This window comes from Gastrolobium bilobum, unplaced genomic scaffold (assembly GCF_033153095.1).
Source record: "Gastrolobium bilobum isolate Gb01-03AN ecotype WA unplaced genomic scaffold, APGP_CSIRO_Gbil_v1 utg14059, whole genome shotgun sequence".
Classification (NCBI taxonomy): Eukaryota; Viridiplantae; Streptophyta; class Magnoliopsida; order Fabales; family Fabaceae; genus Gastrolobium; species Gastrolobium bilobum.
This window is the reverse complement of record NW_026897249.1, coordinates 237,378-260,056: the sequence shown is the minus strand read 5'-3', so window position 1 is coordinate 260,056 and position 22,679 is coordinate 237,378. Positions and strand designations below refer to the sequence as shown.

Below are 22,679 nucleotides of genomic sequence, written 5' to 3'. Positions count from 1 at the left end.
CAGTTACTAAAATAGGCCCATTTGGATTTATCCCTTTAACCTTCATATTTTACTCAAAGATGTTGTGTTGTGGCCCTTTTTCTTGTTTGTTACTTCTTGTTTATGTAGAATTAGAGGGTGAGAGTGAAAGCTAAAAGATGTTGTGGCCCTTTTTCTTTTTTGTTTTATGTTATGCCTCATTGTTTTTTTTTTTTTTAATATGAATAAATAACCTAATACAAACTATCCAAATCCCTCACCATTATATCAAACTTAGTGGCTTGATGTGCCTCATTGTTGTTTTGTATTTGTGGGGCTAAGGGCATTGTGAAAAAGTTTGCAACTTTTTTCTTATTAAAAAAAAATCAGAAAAATATAAAAATGAGGGAAAAGAAAAGGAAGAGTTACATTTATAACTTTTTTTGTTTACAACTCTTACAATCTTAACTATGTAGGAGTACTAAGAGTACATAGTTGAATTTGTAAGAGTTCTAAAAAAAAAAGTTATACTGGGAAAAGAAAGTTAGCTCATTGAGTCACAATGTTTTGTGTTGTTTCAGTCCCGGGTAATGATGAATTTGCGTGCCGTTGCCGTTTTGAGTGCTATGACTATCTATAGCCAAAGAAAGGTGGATGCAAATTTGCAATTCTAGGCTCATTTATGAGCAGGTAATATGTTGTTGCATTACTGTGATGTGCTTTAAAAAACTAGAGCGCTATAAATTTTTTGTTAGAATTTTTAACAAAATGAGAAGGCATTCTTTTTGTCTCTGGGATGTATAAGTTCTTACCGATCTATTCCATCAAATAACGACGTTTGAGTTCTATCAAGATTCTGACTATTTTATTGACTATGTAGCATTACTCTTTGAGGAATATTGCAGAATTTTCTTGTTAATTTCTTATTTGGATGTGTTGGGTTAAATTTCAATGAGATAAAAATAGAAAATAGAAAATAAAAATGTGAAGAGTTTTCCGGTGAAGAGTCATGTCCTTAGGTTTGTGTTAGTGGACATTAATGAGTCAGTTATGTCAGTTAGAATATTAATGAGTCAGTTATGTCAGTTATAAAGTAATGAGGGTGTTATGTGTGGAGTTATGTTATAGCCTTTGATAGTTTGTATGAAATGTAGATAAAGAGAAAAAGAAAAAGAGCAATAAAACAAGAATAGAAAAGAAAAGTTTTTTTTGTAGATACACATCTTGCATCTGTGTGGATATTCAATTCTAACAAATTGGTATCAGAGCTTGGGCTATGAAGGAAAAGAACGAGATGGAAGTGCCACTCTTCCATGGAGATAAGGATGAAGCATTAGATTGGCTTATCTGTTTGAAGGAACATTTTCGGAAAGAAAAAATCTGGACAGAGGACAAATGGCAGGTAGCCATGAGAAGACTTAGAGGAAGCGCAATCAAATGGTTCCGTACATGGAACTGCCGCGACTTTAATAATATGTGGAAGGATTTTCTAATGGCCTTCGTAACAAAATACTTGCCTGGACGTTTTGATCTGATTAATGAAGAAGATGAAATCTTCAATGATGATGATGAAGATGAGGAGAATGATGCGGATGAAGAAGAGACCGAGATGGCGGAATCCGAGGTTGCCAACGGCAACGTATCCGCGGAGAAGATCGACACGTTGGAGCGTGAGAGAGATGAATCAGAGAAAAAGACGATGACTGCGGCTATGGGAGCCGTGATCGAAGACGCTGAGAGCGGCGAGTCAATTCAGAAGACGGATAGAGAGATAAGGAAGAAGACGAGATGTCGAAGGAGCTTGAGAAGCCAGCAAAGGAACGAGAAGCGTGGAATCCGAGATGCTTGATGGAGACCAGCATGGAGGAGACCGTGAATCCGAGTTCCGTGTTGATAACCGGGATGGGGGAGATCCCGGCTAAATCACTGAGTTCATGTTTTGGAGAAGAGCTCGACCCCGGCGTGATGAGGTTGATGTCGGAGACCGGCATAGGCGCGGTTCGGGTTGGAAGTCAGAAGTCGGAGACTGCATTGAATTTATGGTGGAAGTGGAAGATGTCGACACCACCAAATAGAGACCATTTCCCTGGAGGACAGTGGTCTGAAATTCCATTGATGAGGCGAAATTCCATTGATGAGGCGCGTGGAAGCTGGACTCGATGAAGAAGAACCCGGCGATGAGGAGCCTAGAGTTACTTTTATGGCGGAATCATTTTGGCTCAAGCGTAAACCAGAAGAAGATCGTGGGGCGGAATCAGAAAATGATGAGTTGAGTTATTGCTTGATGATGGAAATCAACAGTCCTCAATGAGTGATGGGGTTACTGTGGTTGATGAGGCCCAACGTGCTATTAATGTAGCACATGTTGAATCTGAAAGTATTAAAATTGGCATAGGTGTTGTAAAACTAATGGGACGTTATAGTGATACAAATACTGATCAGTATGATGACTTGTGTGAAGATCATACGTGTAAGAATGGATGTGGAAGTATATTGGAGGATGAGGTCGACAGAGAAAAATTCAAGACTGTCTATCTTCCACCAATGAAGGAACCGCCAGACAAAAAAAAAATTGAAGAAAGGAGTGCAACATGAAAGCAGCGCAGCAGCGCGGAAAAAAATCAACCGGTGGAAAATTCAAAAAAGAAGAATTAAAATTTAAGGGGGAGTTTTGTTGGGTTAAATTTTAATGAGATAAAAATAGAAAATAGAAAATAGAAATGTGAAGAGTTTTCCGGTGAAGAGTCATGTCCTTAGGTTTGTGTTAGTGGACATTAATGACTCAGTTATGTCAGTTAGAATATTAATGAGTCAGTTATAAAGTAATGAGGGTGTTATGTGTAGAGTTATGTTGGTCAGTTTTATAGCTTATAAATAGCCTTTGATAGTTTGTATGAAATGTAGATAAAGAGAAAAAAAAAAGAGAGCAATAAAGCAAGAATAGAAAAGAAAAGTTTTTTTGTAGATACACAAGTTGTCTCTTGCATTTGTGTGGATATTCAATTCTAACAGGATGAAAGAAATATATGAAATGAAGCAATGACTGAATATAAGTTGGCAAAAGAATCATAAGATAAACAATAATGGTTTAAAAATTAACAGATGAGCATAGCAAGTTGATTGGAACTACGAACGCATCTCAGTTGGCCATGTGAGACACGCCAACAAGCCATTACCTCCAATTTGTTCCTTTGACATTGCTAGAACAATGAGTAGAAACCTAACGAATTACCATAAACACAGAAAAATAACGCAAGGAATATTTTAGCTAAATCTAAAAATAAATGTTAAACATGTTTAAGGACCATCCATGTAATTGTCCATTCTCTCTGTTACAAAAGGGTAATAATTTTCATTGCAAATGCAAACAAGGAAGTGTTCCTGCACATTATGAGTGACCTCTGCATGAACACTGGCCGTCCTTAAAGAAATGGAATCGCTTCCCATCCCTCACAATAATATCCCTACCAACCACATATGTCACAAGCATCATAAAAGTATGGCAGTGAGGGCAGATGTGTGAATTCTTGTTTATGCGAATTGGAGACATAGTTGGTACATTAAGAAGACCAAATGAAACGGCTAATTGCTCTGAGTGGTATAACTTATCTTGATTCTCGTGGTATGGGTACCCTCTCTTCTTAAACTGAGTTATAAGAGACTCCAGTTTTTCATTAATCTCATTCTGATCTATCTTCTCTCCTTTAGAGAAGAGATAAATCTTGCTTCTTATCTCTATCCAGCACTGCCCAGGACTTCCCCTTAAGCCTCTTTCTCTCATTAGCCAGCGAGTCTTGTTACCAAAATCAAAGAGTCCAGCATTGTCATACAAGTTTGCAAGCAGCAAATATATTGCAGGATCAGATGGATCAAGCTCAAGACATCTCCTTGCCATATGTTCACCGAGGGGTACATTTCCATGCAACTTGCATGCATTTAATAAAGTTTTACAAATTACTGAGTCCGGCTTGAAAGGCATTGTTTCAAATACTCCCCTAGCTTCCTCTAGGCGACCACCTCTGCCAAGGAGATCAACTAAACACACATAGTGATCCAACTCTGGTGTTATCTGGTATGTTTTTTCCATAGAATGGAAATATTCAAGACCCAGATCCAATAAACCACTATGGCTGCATGCAAAAATCAGTGATAAGAATGTAACAGAATTAGGTTTAACTCCTGCTAACCTCATGTCATCAAACGCAGAAAGAGCATAGGATATATGTCCAGTTGATGCCAATCCAGATATCAAACCATTCCACGACACAGCATCAGGTTCATTTATATCTTTGAAAGCCATGTATGCATCGTGCATGCTACCGCATTTGCTGTACAAGTGAACTAAGCTATTTGAAACCGAGTTGGATCTCTCCAAGCCTGATTTAACAGAATGACAATGTAGCTGCTTTCCAGTTTCCATAGTTCCTAAACCAGCTGCAGCTGATAAAAAACTTGCCAAGCTAAATTCATCCATCTTAACCTCGTCATTGTGCATGTGAGTGGTGACTTTTAATGCCATTTCATGATCCCCCCTCTGGTTTAATCTTGCAGCTAAACTTGTGTATGTGATAGGATCTCTCTGGTTCATCGTGCCAATAACAGACCATGCTACCTCCGCCATCCCCCCTCCAGCATAAGCATCTACAAGAGCATTCCCAACAGCTATATCTATGTCTGCTTTGGTTTTTATGATATGGCTGTGGAGTTTCGTTGTTTGAACAAGAGACTTGAGTTTGCTGCAAGTTCCAAGCATAGTAGATAGTGTAAAGGAATTTGGTTGCACTCCTGATGCTTGCATCTCAGCAAACAACTGAAAAGATTCTTCTTCTAAGCCATGTTCTGCAAAACCAGCAATCAAAGAAGTCCAAGAGATGACATTTGGTGAGATTATCCCTCTAAAAGCTTTCACAGCATTTGTTGTGATGCGGGAACATTTCATGTACATATCAACCAGTGCATTTCCTACATAAATATCATCCTCCAGTCCAACAATGATAACCTGTGAATGAATCTGTTCCCCTAGGTCCAATGATAAAATTGAGGAGCTAGCATTCAATAAACTAGCATATGTAAAATTATTTGGTAGGATTCCAGACAATTCCATATCAAGAAATGCATTGACAGCCTCCCTAACCTGCAAATTTTGAGTTAATCCAGAGATAATGGTGGTCCATAAGCACACATCGTATTCAGGTGTCTGATTTGAGACCTTAATAGCATCTTCCATCCGTCTGCATTTTGAATACATATCAACAATGGCTGTCTTCAAGACCAAATTCATTTCAACACCAAATCTGATTAAGTGTGCATGTAGTAGTTTCCCATAACCGATTCCCAAACCAAGAAAAGAAGACACGCCTAAAAGTTTTACAAATGTGAACTCATTCGGGTAAATACCCTCTTCAATCATTTTGACATAGACTTGCAGAGCTTCACTCCATCTACTAGTTTCAACTAACGAAGATATCATTGTTGTCCAAGACACAACATCACCATCCTTCACGAATGCAAGCAATTTGTATGCTTCCAGAGTACAATCACACTTGGTGTATAAATCAATCAAAGTAGTACCCAGAACAGGATTCAGCTCTAACCCAAGCTTTACCACAGAGGCATGAATTTGAGTCCCACGCTCAAACTCTCCCAAAGCAGAAGAAGATCTTAAGGCACTGGACAAGGTGAACTCGTTGGGGTATTGACCAGAACCTAGCATCATGTCAAACAATTCAAGGGCCTCAAAATGATGCTTAGTCCTGGTGTGAGAAGACAGAACCGTAGTCCAGGACACAACATCCTTATAAGGCATTTCATCAAAGAAATGGCGTGCTTGTCCAATTCCAAAGCATTTAGCATATAAAGATAACAAATTGTTGTTCAAATACAAGTCATCTTGAAGACCCACTTTGATTATGGGGCTATGAACACAAATTCCCTCCTTGAGGGAGTGTGAATTGCAGCAAGAAAGAACCCGCAAGCAAGTTTCTTGAAAGCGGCATGAAGAAAAACTGTGAGTAGCTGTTTTACATAGCATGCCTACGTTACAGTTCTTGGGAGATACTATCGTTGTTAGCAACAACAGCTTATTGCTATGCTTTAGAAGTAGCATAGCCTGCAACCTTAAACGGAGTTGCAAATTAAATAGCAGTTCAAAAACCACGTGGATCAAAGGAAGCACGTGAAATTTCTTAATATTCCACTCATGTCATATATATATATATATATATATATATATATATATATATATATATATATCTACAATTCATATCTAATTTTGTCATAACTTGATTATACTATGAATGTTAATCATTTGACGATAAATTGATGGTTATAAATTTAGTGATAAAAATTATAAATAAATAAATAAAAATATTTAAATTAATTCATCATCGTTGATCTATCAATAAATAATTAAAATTTATTATGTGTAATGATCATTTAAAAAAAAAACTACTTCGAGTCATATCATTCATAAATTAACAATTAAAATAATTATTTTTCTACCCCATTTTATAAATTTTATTATTAAAATTATGACTATTAATTCATCAATAAATGATTGTGATTTTTTATGTAATTATGTTAAGAAAATCCATTGACTATGAAATTATTGCTGCATTAGGTAATTTGCCACACTATTAGTAACTTTTTCAAAATGTTAACTTTTTTTTTATTTTGGCACAAATATAAAAAAGTAAAACATTTAAAGAATGGAGAAATAGTCATTATTCTATTGTATCTAACAAATATAAATATTTTTCTGCTTATATTAATTACATTTTTCTTTGTTTTTCATGTTTAATTGCAAATAATTTGAAAATTATAATTAAAAGCAAACAATAACAAATATAAATAGATAATTAAGATATCAAATAACAGTGTTCACCGTTTACGGAAGAGTTATCAGTTTTTTTTGTTTACCAAAAAAAAAATTAAGGTTTTTTTTTTTGGTCAAAATATCAAACACTTGTAATTTTTTTGCTAAACAAATAACCAATCAACACTTCACCAAAAAAAAAAAACCAATCAACACATATTTTTCTCATAAATTGTAACCTTAGATAACTGAAAATTTTAAATGATGGGGTACATATATCAAAATTGTTTAAGCCAAATTTAATTTAATAATTTAAGTTTATTTTATGCCATAAACCTGTCCTAAATTAATTTTGTCTTTACAATGATAAATATAGCAAAGTATTTACTATGGATATTGCTCGTGGCAAAAATTGCCCCATAATATTGATAAAGCAGATTTTACCCAAAAAAAAAAAAACATTTTACATTATGTTCATATTTAAATTGTCAAGTGGGACAGTGTGAAAACAGGAAGCTTCCCTCTAATCAAGAGGTGCAAAATTGTTATTAAATTCACACTAATAATTTTGCAAGTAGCAGTTTTTTTATATGGGTTTTATTAGTGTTATGTAATATAATGTAAGTGTTATTTTCAACTCTCACATCAAAAAAGAGAGAGAAAGTGGAATGATAAAAGAGAAAGAAAAATATGTGGACCACACCTCTTTAATGTGTGTGTAGGAAAGTGAAGTTATATTATGTTAAATGATAAACATAAAATCCTTTTTATAATAGTTTTCTTTGTTGTTTTTCCTTTTTAGATTAATTTATGGGGTTTTTGTTTGTCATGCAACATAACATGGTAAAGTTTCCTAACATAATATTACGTGGGACCCATAATTTATGAAAAAAAGAAAAAAGATAAGTATGGAAAACGAATCTCTACAACGTTACAAAATAATTCTTAGAAAACCCTTAGGGCTTTGATACGCGGGATTATCGGGGATTCCCGGAAAACTGAATTTTTTTAAATTTTTAATTTTAAGATATTATCGTAAACTAAATGTAAAAATCATATTTATGAAATTCGAGATTTCCGGACAAAAAAAATTTCTCTCCTACTAAACGCTCCTTAATTTATTATTTATTTCGTGTTTCCAAATACAATACAAGGAATGGGACATTGACCATTGTGCCACCCCTTTAATAAAAATTTACATGATTGCCACGTCTGGAAATTTTTTTGCTAAAATGCTACGTCACAATCCCGCTGGTCTGACGAGCGAGAATGGACTGAACACGTGTCAGCGTCTGAATGGTTAACCATTCTCGCTGGACTGCCCAGCTAGAATGACAGAATGCTGACACATGACAAAAATACAGACATCCAGAGAATGCATGTACTTTTACCACGTTTCAGCATCCTGTCATTCTAGCTGGGCAGTCCAGCGAAAATGGTTGACCATTCAATTTAAACGCTGACACGTGTCCAATCCATTCCTACTTGTCAGACCAGCGAGATTGTGACTTTACATTTTGACAAAATTTTTTCGGACGTGACAATCAGATATATTTTTGCCCAAAAAATGACAATATGGTTATTGTCCCTACAAGGAAAACTGAATTGTAAAAACTCAAAAGTCAACACCGGTCTGAGTCCCCTAGCAAAAGATTACATACCTTTCTTTCTTTTTTCGTAAACGATTACATACCTTTAATAAGTGCGGCTATTGCACTTTTAGTTTATATCTCAATTAATTATTTTTAATTACAAAATTATATAGTGTTGGCGTTTAGATGTTTTTCTATTCTATCTAAAAAAATTATATGTTTTTTTACTTAATGTAGTGTTGTCGTTTATTTTTCTTTTACTTAATATATTTTTCTTTGCGTATTAAAGTTTAATGGACATAATTAAAAAAAATTATAATTAACAAAATTAATAATAAATATGAATAGGTAATTAATAGTACTAAGTATTTATCGAAAAAAGTAAAATTAAGAGAAGCAAGTAGGAGTGTTAATGAGTCGAGCTGAGCTTTGGTCTTAACGGGCTGAGCTTTGGTCTTAATTGAGGAGAGAGAGTGTTATCACAGGTAGTATAAAAAATATAAAAAAAAATATATATATATTAGGCAAACCTGAGAGGCTCTAAGGCCGAGCTTTTGAATTGGAGCCTGAGGCCTTTTTATTAAACGAGCTTTTATACAAGTTCAAGCCTGGGTCCAACAATCAATTTTAGACATGTAAGCTCAGGCCTTCACGAGCCGAGCCAAAGACCCCTGACTCGTTTAGCACCCCTAGAAGCAAGTAAGATGATTCACATTTTGCGGAAAATTTATTTATTTATAATAAATATCAATTAAATTCCAAAGTCCTAATAGACCTAAATTAATCAACATTTGGATTTGAATTTTTTAAACTTTTTTAGAAGTTGTGAATCTTAAGAATCAAATTTACTATTCTTTAAGTAGATCAAATTCTAAGATCTAAAACTTCACTGGATAAACAAGAAATAGTCATGAATGGATTTTTCAATGGTCATGATTCTTTTATATAAATTCTATATGTCTTACTAGTAAGTAAATAATCAAAAAATATGTATTTACAAAAAAAAAAAAAATCAAAAAATATGTGTTCGTTGGCTTTAGCATCAAATTTATTTAGGTTATCCTTATCATTGTTCAACACATAATATTTGCAACTAAACACATAAAAATATGTTATCAAAAAAAAAAAAAAAAAACACATAAAAATATGCAATGTTAGGTTTATTATCTTTGAAAAGTTAATAGGAAATTTTCTTAAGAATAGGCGTAATCAATGTTTGATTTATTACATAAGAAACGACACATGCTGCATCGACCCAAAAGTATTGAATCGTGACTTGATCAACAAACTCTAGTTTATATTAAATTTATTTTGACAAAATATGAATTATTTTTTAACCTATCAAATATCACAACAGCATTTTCCCCTTAAATTTCATTCTTGAGATAACCAAAAGTTTTAAACAAATAGTAAATATTTAAAAAATTGTTTGAGCCAAATTTAATTGGATAATTTAAGTTTGTTCTATGCCGTAAGCCTATCCTTAATCATTTTTGTTTTTGGAGAAATCCTAAATTGATTTTGCCTTAATAAGATCAAGTCGAGAGCAATTTTTTAAGAAAAATTGACCAATGAAACGTTAAAAAACGTTTCTTGTATTTAAGAAAAGCATAATACTAGCGACACTCAATCTTATCGGTAAAAAATTTAATTTAATGCTTTTTAATAAAATAATTACGCATTTATTACAGTTTTGAAAATAATCACAGATCTACGGCACAATATGACGTTCCTTTTGGGCGTCACTCATCATGTGTTGACACGTGTCATTTTTTTTTCAAAAAAATAATAATTTAATTATAAAACTTTTGAAGGCCATAACTTTTGACTCGGGTATCCAAATCAGGTATTTTTTTTTTATTCCACATAACTTTTCGAGATCTACGCAATGACATCTCATTTGATATATTTTATTTCTCACAAATATAATTTTAATTTAAATCAGGTAATCCTTCTTTCTTAGAGATTTAGAATATTTATTTAATTATTTCCTTTATTAATACAGATTTTTTAAATTGATTTTTAATTTAAATCACAAACCAAAAAAATTTTATAATAAAAAAAAAAAATTATTTTTGTAATTTAAATCACACATCAAATCTTCATTTATTTTTTATATTAAATCACAAACGTAAAATAAATGCGTAATTATTTTATTCCCAAAACTGTAATAAGTGCATAATTATTTTATTAAAAACATTAAATTAATTTTTTTGCCCAATCTTATCATATATAAAGTGTACTTCTAATTACATGTATATTTTAAACATAGTTTCTACAACTTTATATAAATATATATATGGATCAGAATCATTTTACACCAGTGTAAGTTACACTCTCAATATTGTCTGTTGATCCCACTTATATTTAAGGACTCTAATTTTTTTAGTAATGTGAGTCATTGGATACAAGTGGATCAATTGTCAAGATTGAGTGTAAGAATTCTAACTTTTACACCGGTGTAAGAATATCCTGCCTCTATAACTTTTACAATGGTGTATATATAGGGGTAGGTTCTTTTAACACCAGCGTAAGACTAACAAGTCTTACACCGCATCTCAACCGTTGATGGACGAAAATCATTGATTGTCATTTATAGTGTAATTAATAATTAATTAATGTTAATTAATTCATATAACTTCCTAAATTATAACTGTTGGATGCACGAAAATTAACGATCGTGATCTGGAGTAAGATTTATTAATCTTACACCAATGTAAAATGGTCCTTATCCTATATATATATGGGAATTAATTTTCTCATTTTACATAAGAAAATTTTCTCATGCTACACTCACAATACTTGAGTGGGGTCCACAAAAAGGTGAGAAGACAAAAAAGTCAAGATGGAACCCACTCATATATTGTGAGTGTAGCATGAGAAAATTTCCTCATGTAAAATGAGAAAACTATTTCCATATATATATATATATATATATATGAAGTAGAATCATTTCACACCAGTGTATCTTACGTTATATCTGAACCATTAATCCAAACAAAGTCTAACGATGCTGATCCATTACGAAGTAATGATCACGTGATTTAAGGATTTATTTATTTTTTTCTTTCCTCGACACTGTACCTCTCCTTCAAGCTATCCGGAGCTCCACCCTCTCAATCTCTCTTTAGAATCCGAACGAGTTTCCCGAATGGTAGAATTTCTGGAATCTTGGGTAACAGCTCAACTCAAATAACTTTGAGGGCAACAGAAATCGTTCTCCTTGCTATAGGATAATCATTTTTTTTTTAAGTTTTAGCATCCTACCTACAGAATCACCAATATAATCATAACTGCATACTAAAAAATATCTTTAACTTAATTCATGATCTGATGGGGTGAATGCTCTTAGCCGATACCAATTAGGACATGATGTTTTAAGCCTGACGTAATAACTATGATTTTTATATGCAAAAAATTCCTAAACGGTGTGTCAGGTGCTCTTGTATCTACCCTACAAGTTAGTCCCTGAATGGCATTCTAACTTCATAATATGGAGACAGTGACAATAAGATATCACTGATTGGCTTTCTCTCAGTCTCTTTTAAGAAAATTATTTTCAAAAGAATACGAGGACTGAGTAGACAACTGAGTCAATCTCAGATTACTTTCCACACCATCAGACGAAAGACAAAAATGCAAGTATTTTTAACACTATAAATGAATATCCCAAAAAAATATGACTCATGAGTTCAAGAATAATAACCACACCATTTATTGAACTCAACAATCTCTGGCACCTTGGAATCCATGACCATCTTTGTCGTATATTTCGTATTCCTTAGACCGATTTTACCTATCCAATATACAAAACATTGCACATGTAGATACATGTACCAATCTATGTATAACACAGTACCGAAGCTAAACATTGAATCACATATATGCAGCAAAAATACGCAGCAAAAAAATACCCCTAAAACCCTTTACCCTCGCCAGTTGAACTATTATCACCTTATGAGGAGTGTCGCTGTTTGCCAAAAAAAATTGTACCTCATCTATATAATGCTTCCACAAAGTGCACTCCAGCTTGTGTCCCCTATATATTGGTAGTAGCAAGAAGAACGTTACCCATGAAATATATTAGTTAACAGAGTTTCAACAACGTTAACATTTTAAATACCTGAGATTGTCAAGTTCCAATACAATCATCTTTGTTTTCCTACCGGAAAATATATGCTCACAAACTTCCCCAATTCCTGATAGTAAACCAATGACGTCTACAGAGCAAAGAAGGCTGCATTGATTTCATTATCAAAATCACAATAATTCAATCATGAACCGCAGCGAGGAAAAATATGTTACCTACTAAATAAGGAGAGTCAGATGATTCTTTCTCAGTGATGTCAGAATCAACAAAATCAAATACATGCCAGAAAAATTAGAATCAACAATCGATCTAACATCAGTCCTCAAGTTGAAATACAGACGATAATCATGTCTGGTTGGCCTGAAATTATCACTATTGGATCCAACTCCAATTTTTTTTATAAAATACACCTCTCCTTTAACAGTAGCATGGATCCTTCCACCCTACAAAAAAAGTGAAAGTAAATATATCAACAACGAAAACAAAAATCATCACAACAGACATGAAAATTTAAAATCACAACAGAGATGGAAAAGTTTAAAATATTAAAAAAACGATCAACACTACCTATTCATCCAACAGAACCATCTCAACATTGTCGTCAAAATCTTTACGATGAAAATTAGGAACCTTCCAAGCTCGAACCACCTTAACTTTAATCCTTCAGTCCTCCTTTGTAGGATTAAGATCCTTTATAAAATCATTTTTGAAAACATACCATTTGGGAAGAAGAAAAAAAGAAAAGAAAGAAACGATTTTTCTCAAAGAAGCAATTCGCAAAAAGTTGTATATTGGACACAAGCAAAAAAATAAAATTGTCCAATGTTCCTATTTATAGACGCAAGCAGAGGTCTTTTTTACTCATAATATACAACAAAAGAAAAGTAGTGAGATATTAAATGAGCTGTCTGCCACCAAATTTTTTCCAAATGTTTTCCCACAAAGTTAAAATTTCAAAATTGAAATTTAAACATAAATTCAAAATTGAAAAGAGTTGAGTTATTATTAATTTAGAAATTCCAATGTAGAAAGCAGTGAGATATTAAATGAGTTGTCTGCAACAGAAAATTGTTCATATAATTTTCCATTTTATTTATTTCCAAATTTCGATTTTATTTTATATTTTTTATTTCTAACTTTTTACTAAAGAATGAAATTTCTTAAATGTTTTGTAGTGTGAACACAAATGTGAGATTGAAGGAGAGAGTGACACATCATCAAAGTTTCCAAATAATGGGTTAACTTTATATATATATATATATATATATATATATATATATATATATATATATATATATATATATATATAGGGTTTTATAAGAGTTATATGTATATAGTTAGATAGATAGATAGATGTTTCACAAAATTCAAAAGGTGAATCAAAAGGGAACAGATCCACTTACCATAAAAAAAAGTTTACCACTCTTACAACCAATCTAATCACCGTTGATTTTCGTCAATCTAACGGTTATAATCTATTGGAAATTAATAATATTTATTGTGACACATTTATTAATTAATTAATAATTTTTAATAAATTCTAACCGTTAGATTGACGGAAATCAACGGTGATTAAATTAGTTGTAAGAGTGGTAAACTTTTTGGTGATAAGTATATCCTGCCCCGAACCAAAGGGAACAGATCCACTTACCACCAAAAAAGTTTACCACTCTTACAATCAATTTAATCACCGTTGATTTTCGTCAATCAAACAGTAACGTGAAACTAGTGTCATAGGGTAACTATGTACAACTTAAAAAGACTATGTGCAAAGTGAAAACTATTACAGCTTTCACGAAAATCAAAACAAAATATTTCATCTTCTTCAACCTCCAGACGGGTCAACCCGTTCCAATTTCAACCCGTATGAAGACCAAATGGTTTTCTCCATTTTTGCACCATATAACCGAAAGTCAAAACAATAAAGGCAAGATAGAGGCATAAAAGGGCTCTGATACCAAATGTAAATTCTAAAATATCTTGATGATCTAATCATGCTCGTATACAATCAGAAGTAATTAGATGTAATGTGAAAAAATTAATTATTATAAATATCTTTTGCCATTGCTTTCCCTTTTGTTCTCATAATGGGTTGAAGTTGTCCATGAGTCAAGTAGTACGTGAGTCTCTGTGAGCACTTTGTGAGTTTTCCAAGCCTCTGAGACATATATGATGTACAACATAAATCCAAGAGTGAGCTTAGGGACCCAATAGTATGAAGTTACATCATATATAGACCCTAACCAACAAGGTGTCTATTATTAGTGATGTGCATAAAATATGGTTGTTGGTTTTTTTTTTTGGACTGTTATGAAAGATTGTTGCTGAAACAATGTGTACCATATTTTTCACTTTATTATCCTCAAATTGTTACGAAAGATAAGACTAACAGACTCACCCGTTTATATCACCAAGTCCATTTGTGGACGAAATTCAACTTGGGAATCTATTTATTTTTATGTTTGAAAAATTTTAAGAAGATAAAAGGTTGTGCTATTTCTATTTACAAATAATTTATGAATAAAAATCTATTGGTAATAAACAAACCTATATAATTTTTTATAAGTGTAGTTTATTATTATACTTTTTAATCAAAATAATAACTAATATTTGCAAATGCATTTTTAAATATGTGTATCGTATCCTAATCTATATGTTCTTACACACGTTAAGTATTTGATTTAAACATGTCTATTAAATTTGTTCACTTACCAAATTTTTATCAAACCCAAAATCTTTTTGTGAAAGTTTTTATGTGTCCTTAACCGGCGAAACTTATTAAACTCATTGAAAAATTAATCTATAAAACACAACAAAAATAGAAAAAATGCACTTTTCGATATTTCAGTTTTTTCAAAATAAAATAAAAGTATGTTTTATATAGCATTAAGAATGTTTTGTTACCAAATAAGATAAAATTAATTATTTAAAAATATTAAAAGAAATATATTTCTTCAAAGTTTGTTAATTAATTACTTAGAACATTAACTTAAGTTAAAGAATGTTAAAGAATGAATTTAAAAATAAAAAATGCAAGTATGATATTTACTTAATCGCATTGTCATAAGTGTGAATTATATATTTCTCACTTAGTTGAAGTTAATCTCAGCAAGAATCTAATTAAATCTCTTACTTTTAATAAGGAGATCTATGGAAGAAGAAAAGTAATTAAAGTAGACAACAAAGGTCGATACAATTAGTTAAGAGTTTGGTTCATATCCTATAAAGATGTGGATTCAAATTTCGTCAAAAATTTTGATTGTGGATGATAGTGGATGATATGATGTGATACCAGTATTTAATCTAATTTTATTATTAATTTTTTATTAAAAAAAAAGCAATTAAAGTACTGACATGTCTGCATTATTTTAGTACAGTGATAAATATAGCAAAGTATATCCTATGGATTCTTTTCATTTCAAAAATTTCCCCATAATGTCAAAAGATTAGATTTTACTGAAAAGGAAACAAAATGTTTCTCAAAGATATATGATCATAAGGCCCTCTTTGGTTCACGAGATCCCCTACAATTTAGCTAGGCAAATGAATTTGGCGGTCCTCAAAGACTTCGTTTGGTAGACAGATTTCGCAAGGATGCCCATCTATCCCATTTGCATGGAATTTCTCCATTTGGTCCAGAAAGCAGGGCATTGGCACTGTTGAGAAAGCGATCTTGGATGTGGGTTTTGGTCAATAGCCATCTAAATTGGAAAGTGAAAAATTCAAGCTACCGAAATTACCCTCGTGCTATCCTCTTCTATTCTTTTTGCTGCAACTGCATCTTAATTTGCTCGCTCTCATAAAAATGTAACTAGCACAACCATTTCATTGCATCTTAATTTGCTCGCTCTCATAAACTCAAGAGGGAGAACAATCAAGAAAAAAAGAAAAGAAAAAAAGAACTTCATCGTACCCTCACTGCTACCATTATGTTTCACGAACAAGAGAGCAACTTCTTCCAAAACGACACGACCGAGAAGGAGATTGTGTCGTTGGTGCGCGCTGCCAAGGCAAAGAAGGAATCCAGAGCCACCGAGGAGAGGGCGACCGCCGATAAAAAGTTGAAGGAAGCGGAGATGGCAGCAACTGCGGCGAAGAAAGAGAAAGAATTGGAAGCAAAGGAGAAGAAGGACGGGGAGTTTGGTTCAAGTGGCTCAATAGCCAAGAGAATTAAAAAAAAAAAACAATTTTTACTTCAATTTTGGATTGATACTGTGATTGATACTATAAGAATAATTAATTACCATTCTGTTTCACGGGTTTTAGCTTTTTTATACGTGTCCGCATTATAATTTACAATTAGTTACATTGGAGATAGGATCGAAGCTGAGAGAAGGCAAACGCTTGAAAATGTTATGAAGATTGATGCATAGGGCAAGGACAGGGTGAGAAGGAGGGAATAAAAGTGAGAAGTGAAGTGAAGGTGTTTGAGAATGAGAGAGAAGTAGAGGTTATTTTTGTAATTGTCACTTATTTTCCCATCTATATTTTACCTCAAACCAAACATAGACTTTATAAATCTTACCTAATTTACCCGGTAAAATTTTTTCCAACTAAATAACTTTTTTTACACTTTTCTACCAAACTCATTTTCCCACCATTTCCTTATCAATTACATTTTTCCACCATTTTCTTATCAATTACATATTTTCCTAGTATTCCAAAAAAAATTTCTCAAGCATAAACGCCCTCAAGGATAGACAGTGTGAAAACAGGAAACTTCATTATAATCAATAGGTGGAAAACGGCAATTTCAATCCATAAAATAATTGTGCAAAGTAGCACTTTTTTAATAGTAGTTTTCTTCGTTGTTTCTTAATCCCTAAATCCTTATAAAAGGATCTTAATTTCTTTATAGAAGACTTGTGAAAGTCAGTCATCGAGTCCCTTCGCTTCTCTTCTTTCTACTGTTTTCATCCGTTATTCTTCCATGGCTTCCGATCTCGAAGCTAAAGCCAAAGAGGCTTTCGTCGATGAACACTACGAGCTTGCCTTTGACCTTCTCACTCAGGCTATTGCCCTCAGCCCTAACAACGCCGACCTCTATGCCGACCGTGCTCAGGCCAACATAAAACTCAATAATTTCACTGGTATGCAACTTTTCTTTCAAAGAAAGATTGTGTCTTTCTTATACCCTTTTGCTGGTTTTGTTATAAATCATCGACTTTCAGTTAGAAACTGAAACCATGTTCAATTGGGTCATGTCTTCTGGGTATAGAGTTTGGTAGGGTTAAGAAGTTTTAACCAAGATGGGGTTTTTGTTGTTTGGGTGTTTGTGTGTTTTCATGGTTTGGCGACTAATTTTTCTTTCCTTTTGTCCAGAGGCTGTTGCTGATGCAAAGAAGGCAATTGAGTTGAATCCTTCTCATTCAAAAGCATATTTGCGCAAAGGGTGATTATAATGCCATTTTTTTTCTTTAACCTTTGTTGATCTCGTCACTACAGATTTTGATTGTTTTCAATGTATGATCTCCTTCAATCACAAAGTTAGATCTTGTACTTCCTAATAGTTGCTGAGGTGGTATATATCTTTTACTCATAGCAAACTGATTAAATTAATATTGAGATATTATTATTTTCCGTGAAGGTTGAATCTAAAAGGATGCTGGTATCTAGATGCATTTGATTACATCGTATATCATAAGATTTGGCGTTCTATTTTACATTCTTTATGTCCTTGGTCAATTGTGCTGTGGTTACTAAGCTTCATGATGTAATTTTTATGTAATTTTTATTTTGGTATTTGGTTGTAGTACTGCATGCATCGAGCTTGAGGAATATGAGACTGCTAAGGCAGCTCTAGAGATGGGTGCTTCATTGGCTCCTGGAGACTCAAAATTCTCTGATTTGATCAAAAAATGTGATAAGCTCATTGCGGGTAAACATTTATTTTACATGTGGCGAATTTTTTTGGTTTACTTTTTTGGTGGTAGCCGCCCACACTCAGTGGGGAAACACTTTGTTGTTGTTGTTATTGTTATTTACTTCTTCTTTTTTAGTGTTTTAGATTGTGAGCTAACAAGAGGGCGGGCCAGGAGTAGGGGTAAAATTGTTCCTTTGTGACTGAAAGGTCAAGGGTTTGAATCCGGAAAACAGCCCCCTTGCAATTATGCAATGGTAAGGCTGCGTACAAGGATTGCCCTCACCCCATCCTCGCTAGTTGGGGTTCAATAGGGAGTGGTGGTTTTAGATTCTGAGTTATATGAGACCTCATGATCGTGACTTGACTATTCAGAGGGAAATATGTTATATTTGGCTACAAACTGACGTGTTTGATGGAAATATTATGTTGAACAGAAGAATCTGGTGTCATATCCAGACAAGAAAAAACTGTGACACAGGGTGTTTCTACAAAGGGTGTTCAGTCACAAAATGATCTTCAAGAACCACAGACAGTAACAGCGCCTAAACCTAAATACAGGTTGGTTCAGCTTTCTGCTTTTTTGCACCATTTGCAAGGGTTATTGTTTTGTAAGTTGAAAGTGCTTGCATGATTTATGTTGCATGTATCTTTATAATATTTCTTCTATAATTGGTTAGCCCTTTCTTATGATGGTTTTGATACACAACATGTGCATTTGGCAAATTCCAATTGAAGGAAATACTAATCACTCATAGGTGGTTAATTTTAAAAAAAACATCTGTGCAGGCATGAATTCTACCAGAAATCTAATGAGGTGGTTGTTACCATATTTGCAAAGGGCATTCCGCAGCACAGTATTGATGTTGACTTTGGTGAACAAATCGTATGGTTCACACTAATTATCATACTATTTATTCAATGCATCTTATGTGCCCCCTAATTACAATTGATTACATCTTGATGGATCATATTCTAAGATTATTATTATTTTTATTTTTTTTGGTTGTAGCTAAGTGTTAGCATTAATGTCCCTGGCGAAGATGCATATGTCTTTCAACCTCGCTTATTTGGAAAGGTATGAATGAAAGTTCCATTGTTTATATTATGTTTTTATTCTGGTTATAATGTGGAAACTTAAGATAATGTTCAGGGCCTAATTCTAAATTATGCCATCTATCCTTTGTTTTTTTAAAAAATTTATTTGGTTGTTTCTAGCCCATGTAGTTGACAAATTTGCATTGAACCTCATGTATATTATTTATCTAAGCTACATTATGTTGTTTTGTTAATCTTTGGTTTTCCTCTAACAGATCATACCCACAAGTTGCCGGTATGAAGTTTTGTCCACCAAAATTGAAATTCGCCTTGCAAAAGCAGAACCTATCCATTGGTCATCTCTAGAATTCAGCAGTAGTATTGGAGCTCCACAGAGGGTTAATGTTTCCTCAGGTAACTTAAAGATTTAGGCCCCCTCCTCCTTGCGGTTGGGTGTCTTCCGAAAAATCGATGTGTTTTTTTTAATGTGGTGTGAAAGACTTTGTATGGTAAACTTTTCTAACATTGGTTAGTATTAATTCTATGTTGTTGTTGCATGCCTTTCCCACTCTTCTCTGGCCATCTGATTTCTTTTTTTTTTCTTTTTCTTGAATTCTTGAATTGAATGCTATGATAACTCTAGTTAATTTGTGAATATAGAGTATAAACAACTTTACAACAGGGTGGATGCTCAAGATGTTTCAACTCTGTTTATGTTCAGTGATGCCCTAGCTATAAAACTGTTATAGCTTTGATATGGCAAGGAGTGGCGAAAACATTTAATAGACATCTGAGGTTACTTGAGTTGGCAGTGTTTTGTATGCTGATGTGACTCTCCTGGTTTTTGGGTGGTTAATTTGAAATGAGTTGTGCTTTCTGATGGGCTTGATTGTAGGCATATAGATCAAAATTATGGTCCTTCGATACTTTTTATCATGTTTTGCTTGTGCATATGTTGTAGCACGGTTTACATTTAATATGCAATTTTTCATCCCACAAATATGGCAGTTGCTGGAGGTGAAAGACCTAATTACCCATCCTCAAAACAAACAAGAGATTGGGACAAGCTGGAAGCTCAAGTTAAGAAAGAGGTTTGTTTGCCGCCTATGTAAAATGTTTTAATAGTCTGTATGTTAAATGATCTTCTGTCTCAATACACTGGATTTCAGGAAAAAGAAGAAAAGCTTGATGGTGATGCAGCGTTGAACAAATTTTTCCGTGAGATATATCAGGATGCAGATGAAGACACAAGAAGAGCAATGAGTAAATCATTTGTAAGTTATTATATTTTCTATCTTCAATCCCAGTTAATGTACAATGCCAATTTTTGGTTCATCCTTATTGGGCAAGCTGCCTTACTTGAAAATCACTACTGATATTTTGAGACTGCTTGCAAATTTTGCTAACCCTGCATACTGCTGTATATAATGCATTTGACTTGTGTTCAAATTCTTGCAGGTGGAGTCTAATGGAACTGTACTCTCTACAAACTGGAAAGAAGTGGGATCAAAGAAGGTAGAGGGAAGTCCTCCAGATGGCATGGAGTTGAGGAGATGGGAATATTAATCTCTTTTTTGTGATGTGGGATTTTACTCTGCATGTGCTTAGATAACTACTGAACATAAGGATATTGAACTGCTTTAATTGTATTGGTTTTCCTGGTGTAAATTTTTTGCTAAGATCTTATAGTTGGTGCAAGAGTTTTGTGTTTTGTGAAATGTAATGTTTATGCAGCTCTAGTTCTTCTATTATATTTTTCTTTTTTCTTTTTGCTACCAACTTTCATCTATTTAAGCTGTAGTTATTCTAAATTATTGAAATAAATTATTTACATAATCTGCGTTATCTTGTTTTTACCATGCAGCAGTTAATGGAATCTCGCTTTATTACTTCGTTTCAATTAAGTTGGTTATGAATGCCCTCAAGTACATGTTATGGTTTAAAATCGTGAGTTGTGGCCTGTGGGTGCGTCTTTTTTTTTTTTAAGGCTGATTTTTATTTGTAACAGTAATATTATATTTTCAAAAAAAATTTAATTACGTTTTATGGTTATTTGTTACTGTGTAAAAGGATGTATAAGATTTGGTAGTATTACCTATCGGCATTACTAGGATTCTTGCTAGTAAGTATTACCTAACAGAGTAAGTAGTGACCTAAGCTGCTACCAGTTCAACAAATATAAATTCATCTGTAACCAATACTAATTCACCACTAATTGCTATATGCATGTAAAGTACGGCTGATGCGTGTGGCAACTGAATGCTAGTAATACATTTAGGTGCAAAATGTTTAGATAGATAATTTATTTTTTAAACAAAATTCTTATTTTTTGAGTAGTTATAAAATTCAAATTAGTTCCTTTTGTGATTAGATTTTTTTTTTTTTTAATTTTACTTATTATTAATTGAAATCTTACCAAAAGCTGTAGTTTGTTGGAGTTGGATAATAATTTGTAATTGCAGGAGTTTGTATTTTGGTTTAATGTTTATCATGTTGTAAGAGATTATTTTATTTCTTATATACACATAAAAATATGTGGGGCCATGTGAGGTCATATGAAGAGAAAAGAGAAAAAAAATGGGTTTCACATATTTTTATGTGTGTGTAGGAGATAAATTTATTTTCTATAATATAAGAAACATTATTCCTTGATAATATATTAAATATGTTTCCTAACTTGTTTAGTGATGATTTGATATTTTTTTTTTTGGTGTGGATGATTTGATATTATATATATTGTTTATCTCCTAATTTTGGTACACAAGACATATCAAATAAATGGGTTAGTGCAGCCTATTTAAATAAATAAAATAGGGATTAATATTTCTTCTGTTATAGGAGATAAAGTTATTTTTTGTAACCCCAAATGGTATCGTTTTGGGGGTTAAAGATTAAAAATAAAAGATGTTTTAATAAAATTCGTAATTTAAAGAGGAATATAAAATTTTCAAAATATCCATTATTTTTAATCCTTAATCTTAAAATGATATTATTTTGAACTATAGAAAATAACTTTATGATTTATGGGTCGATCCTAGCCTACAAAGTCTTGTGGGCTTTTTGGTTTTGTAAACTTTTGCCTTTGTAGGCGTTTTTGTCCTATTGGTATTTTAGTCTTGCGACATGTAAGTTTGGATTGAATGGGATGGGTTAACGCATGTGACTCTATTCATTTTTATCCAAACGTGATTATATGATTTATTATTTTATTTTTTTATGGTTTTAAATTTCTCACTTAAATTTATTGTGCTTAAATAATTTATCTTTTATCCTTCCTGTGTTTCAAAATTTCACTCCTTTATTGTGATTACAAAAATATATCGTTTA

At 32.8% G+C, this 22,679-nt stretch overlaps 2 protein-coding genes across 2 annotated transcripts; one reads left to right on the top strand and one right to left on the bottom strand.

Moving 5' to 3' along the window:
* Positions 1-3,346: 3,346 nt before the first annotated feature.
* LOC133305201 (pentatricopeptide repeat-containing protein At5g52850, chloroplastic) lies at positions 3,347-5,989 on the bottom strand. The gene has a single exon (XM_061505335.1). The coding sequence runs from the start codon at positions 5,987-5,989 to the stop codon at positions 3,347-3,349; it is 2,643 nt and encodes an 880-aa protein (XP_061361319.1).
* An 11,273-nt stretch (positions 5,990-17,262) lies between these two features.
* Positions 17,263-21,091, top strand: LOC133305204 (protein SGT1 homolog). The gene is made up of 10 exons (XM_061505338.1): positions 17,263-17,544; positions 17,777-17,846; positions 18,208-18,332; positions 18,752-18,875; positions 19,104-19,200; positions 19,327-19,392; positions 19,628-19,766; positions 20,361-20,443; positions 20,522-20,626; positions 20,811-21,091. Exons 1-10 carry the CDS (start codon positions 17,385-17,387, stop codon positions 20,916-20,918), a joined length of 1,077 nt encoding a protein of 358 aa, XP_061361322.1. The 5' UTR covers positions 17,263-17,384; the 3' UTR covers positions 20,919-21,091.
* The last annotated feature ends 1,588 nt before the right edge of the window (positions 21,092-22,679 follow it).

Coding starts and splice junctions, on each gene's coding strand:
- LOC133305201 (XM_061505335.1), bottom strand. CDS start 5,989: ATGCTATGTAAAACAGCTACTCACAGTTTTTCTTCATGCCGCTTTCAA.
- LOC133305204 (XM_061505338.1), top strand. CDS start 17,385: ATGGCTTCCGATCTCGAAGCTAAAGCCAAAGAGGCTTTCGTCGATGAA. Junction 17,545..17,776: donor AAAACTCAATAATTTCACTG/GTATGCAACTTT, acceptor CCTTTTGTCCAG/AGGCTGTTGCTGATGCAAAG. Junction 19,767..20,360: donor GAGGGTTAATGTTTCCTCAG/GTAACTTAAAGA, acceptor CAAATATGGCAG/TTGCTGGAGGTGAAAGACCT.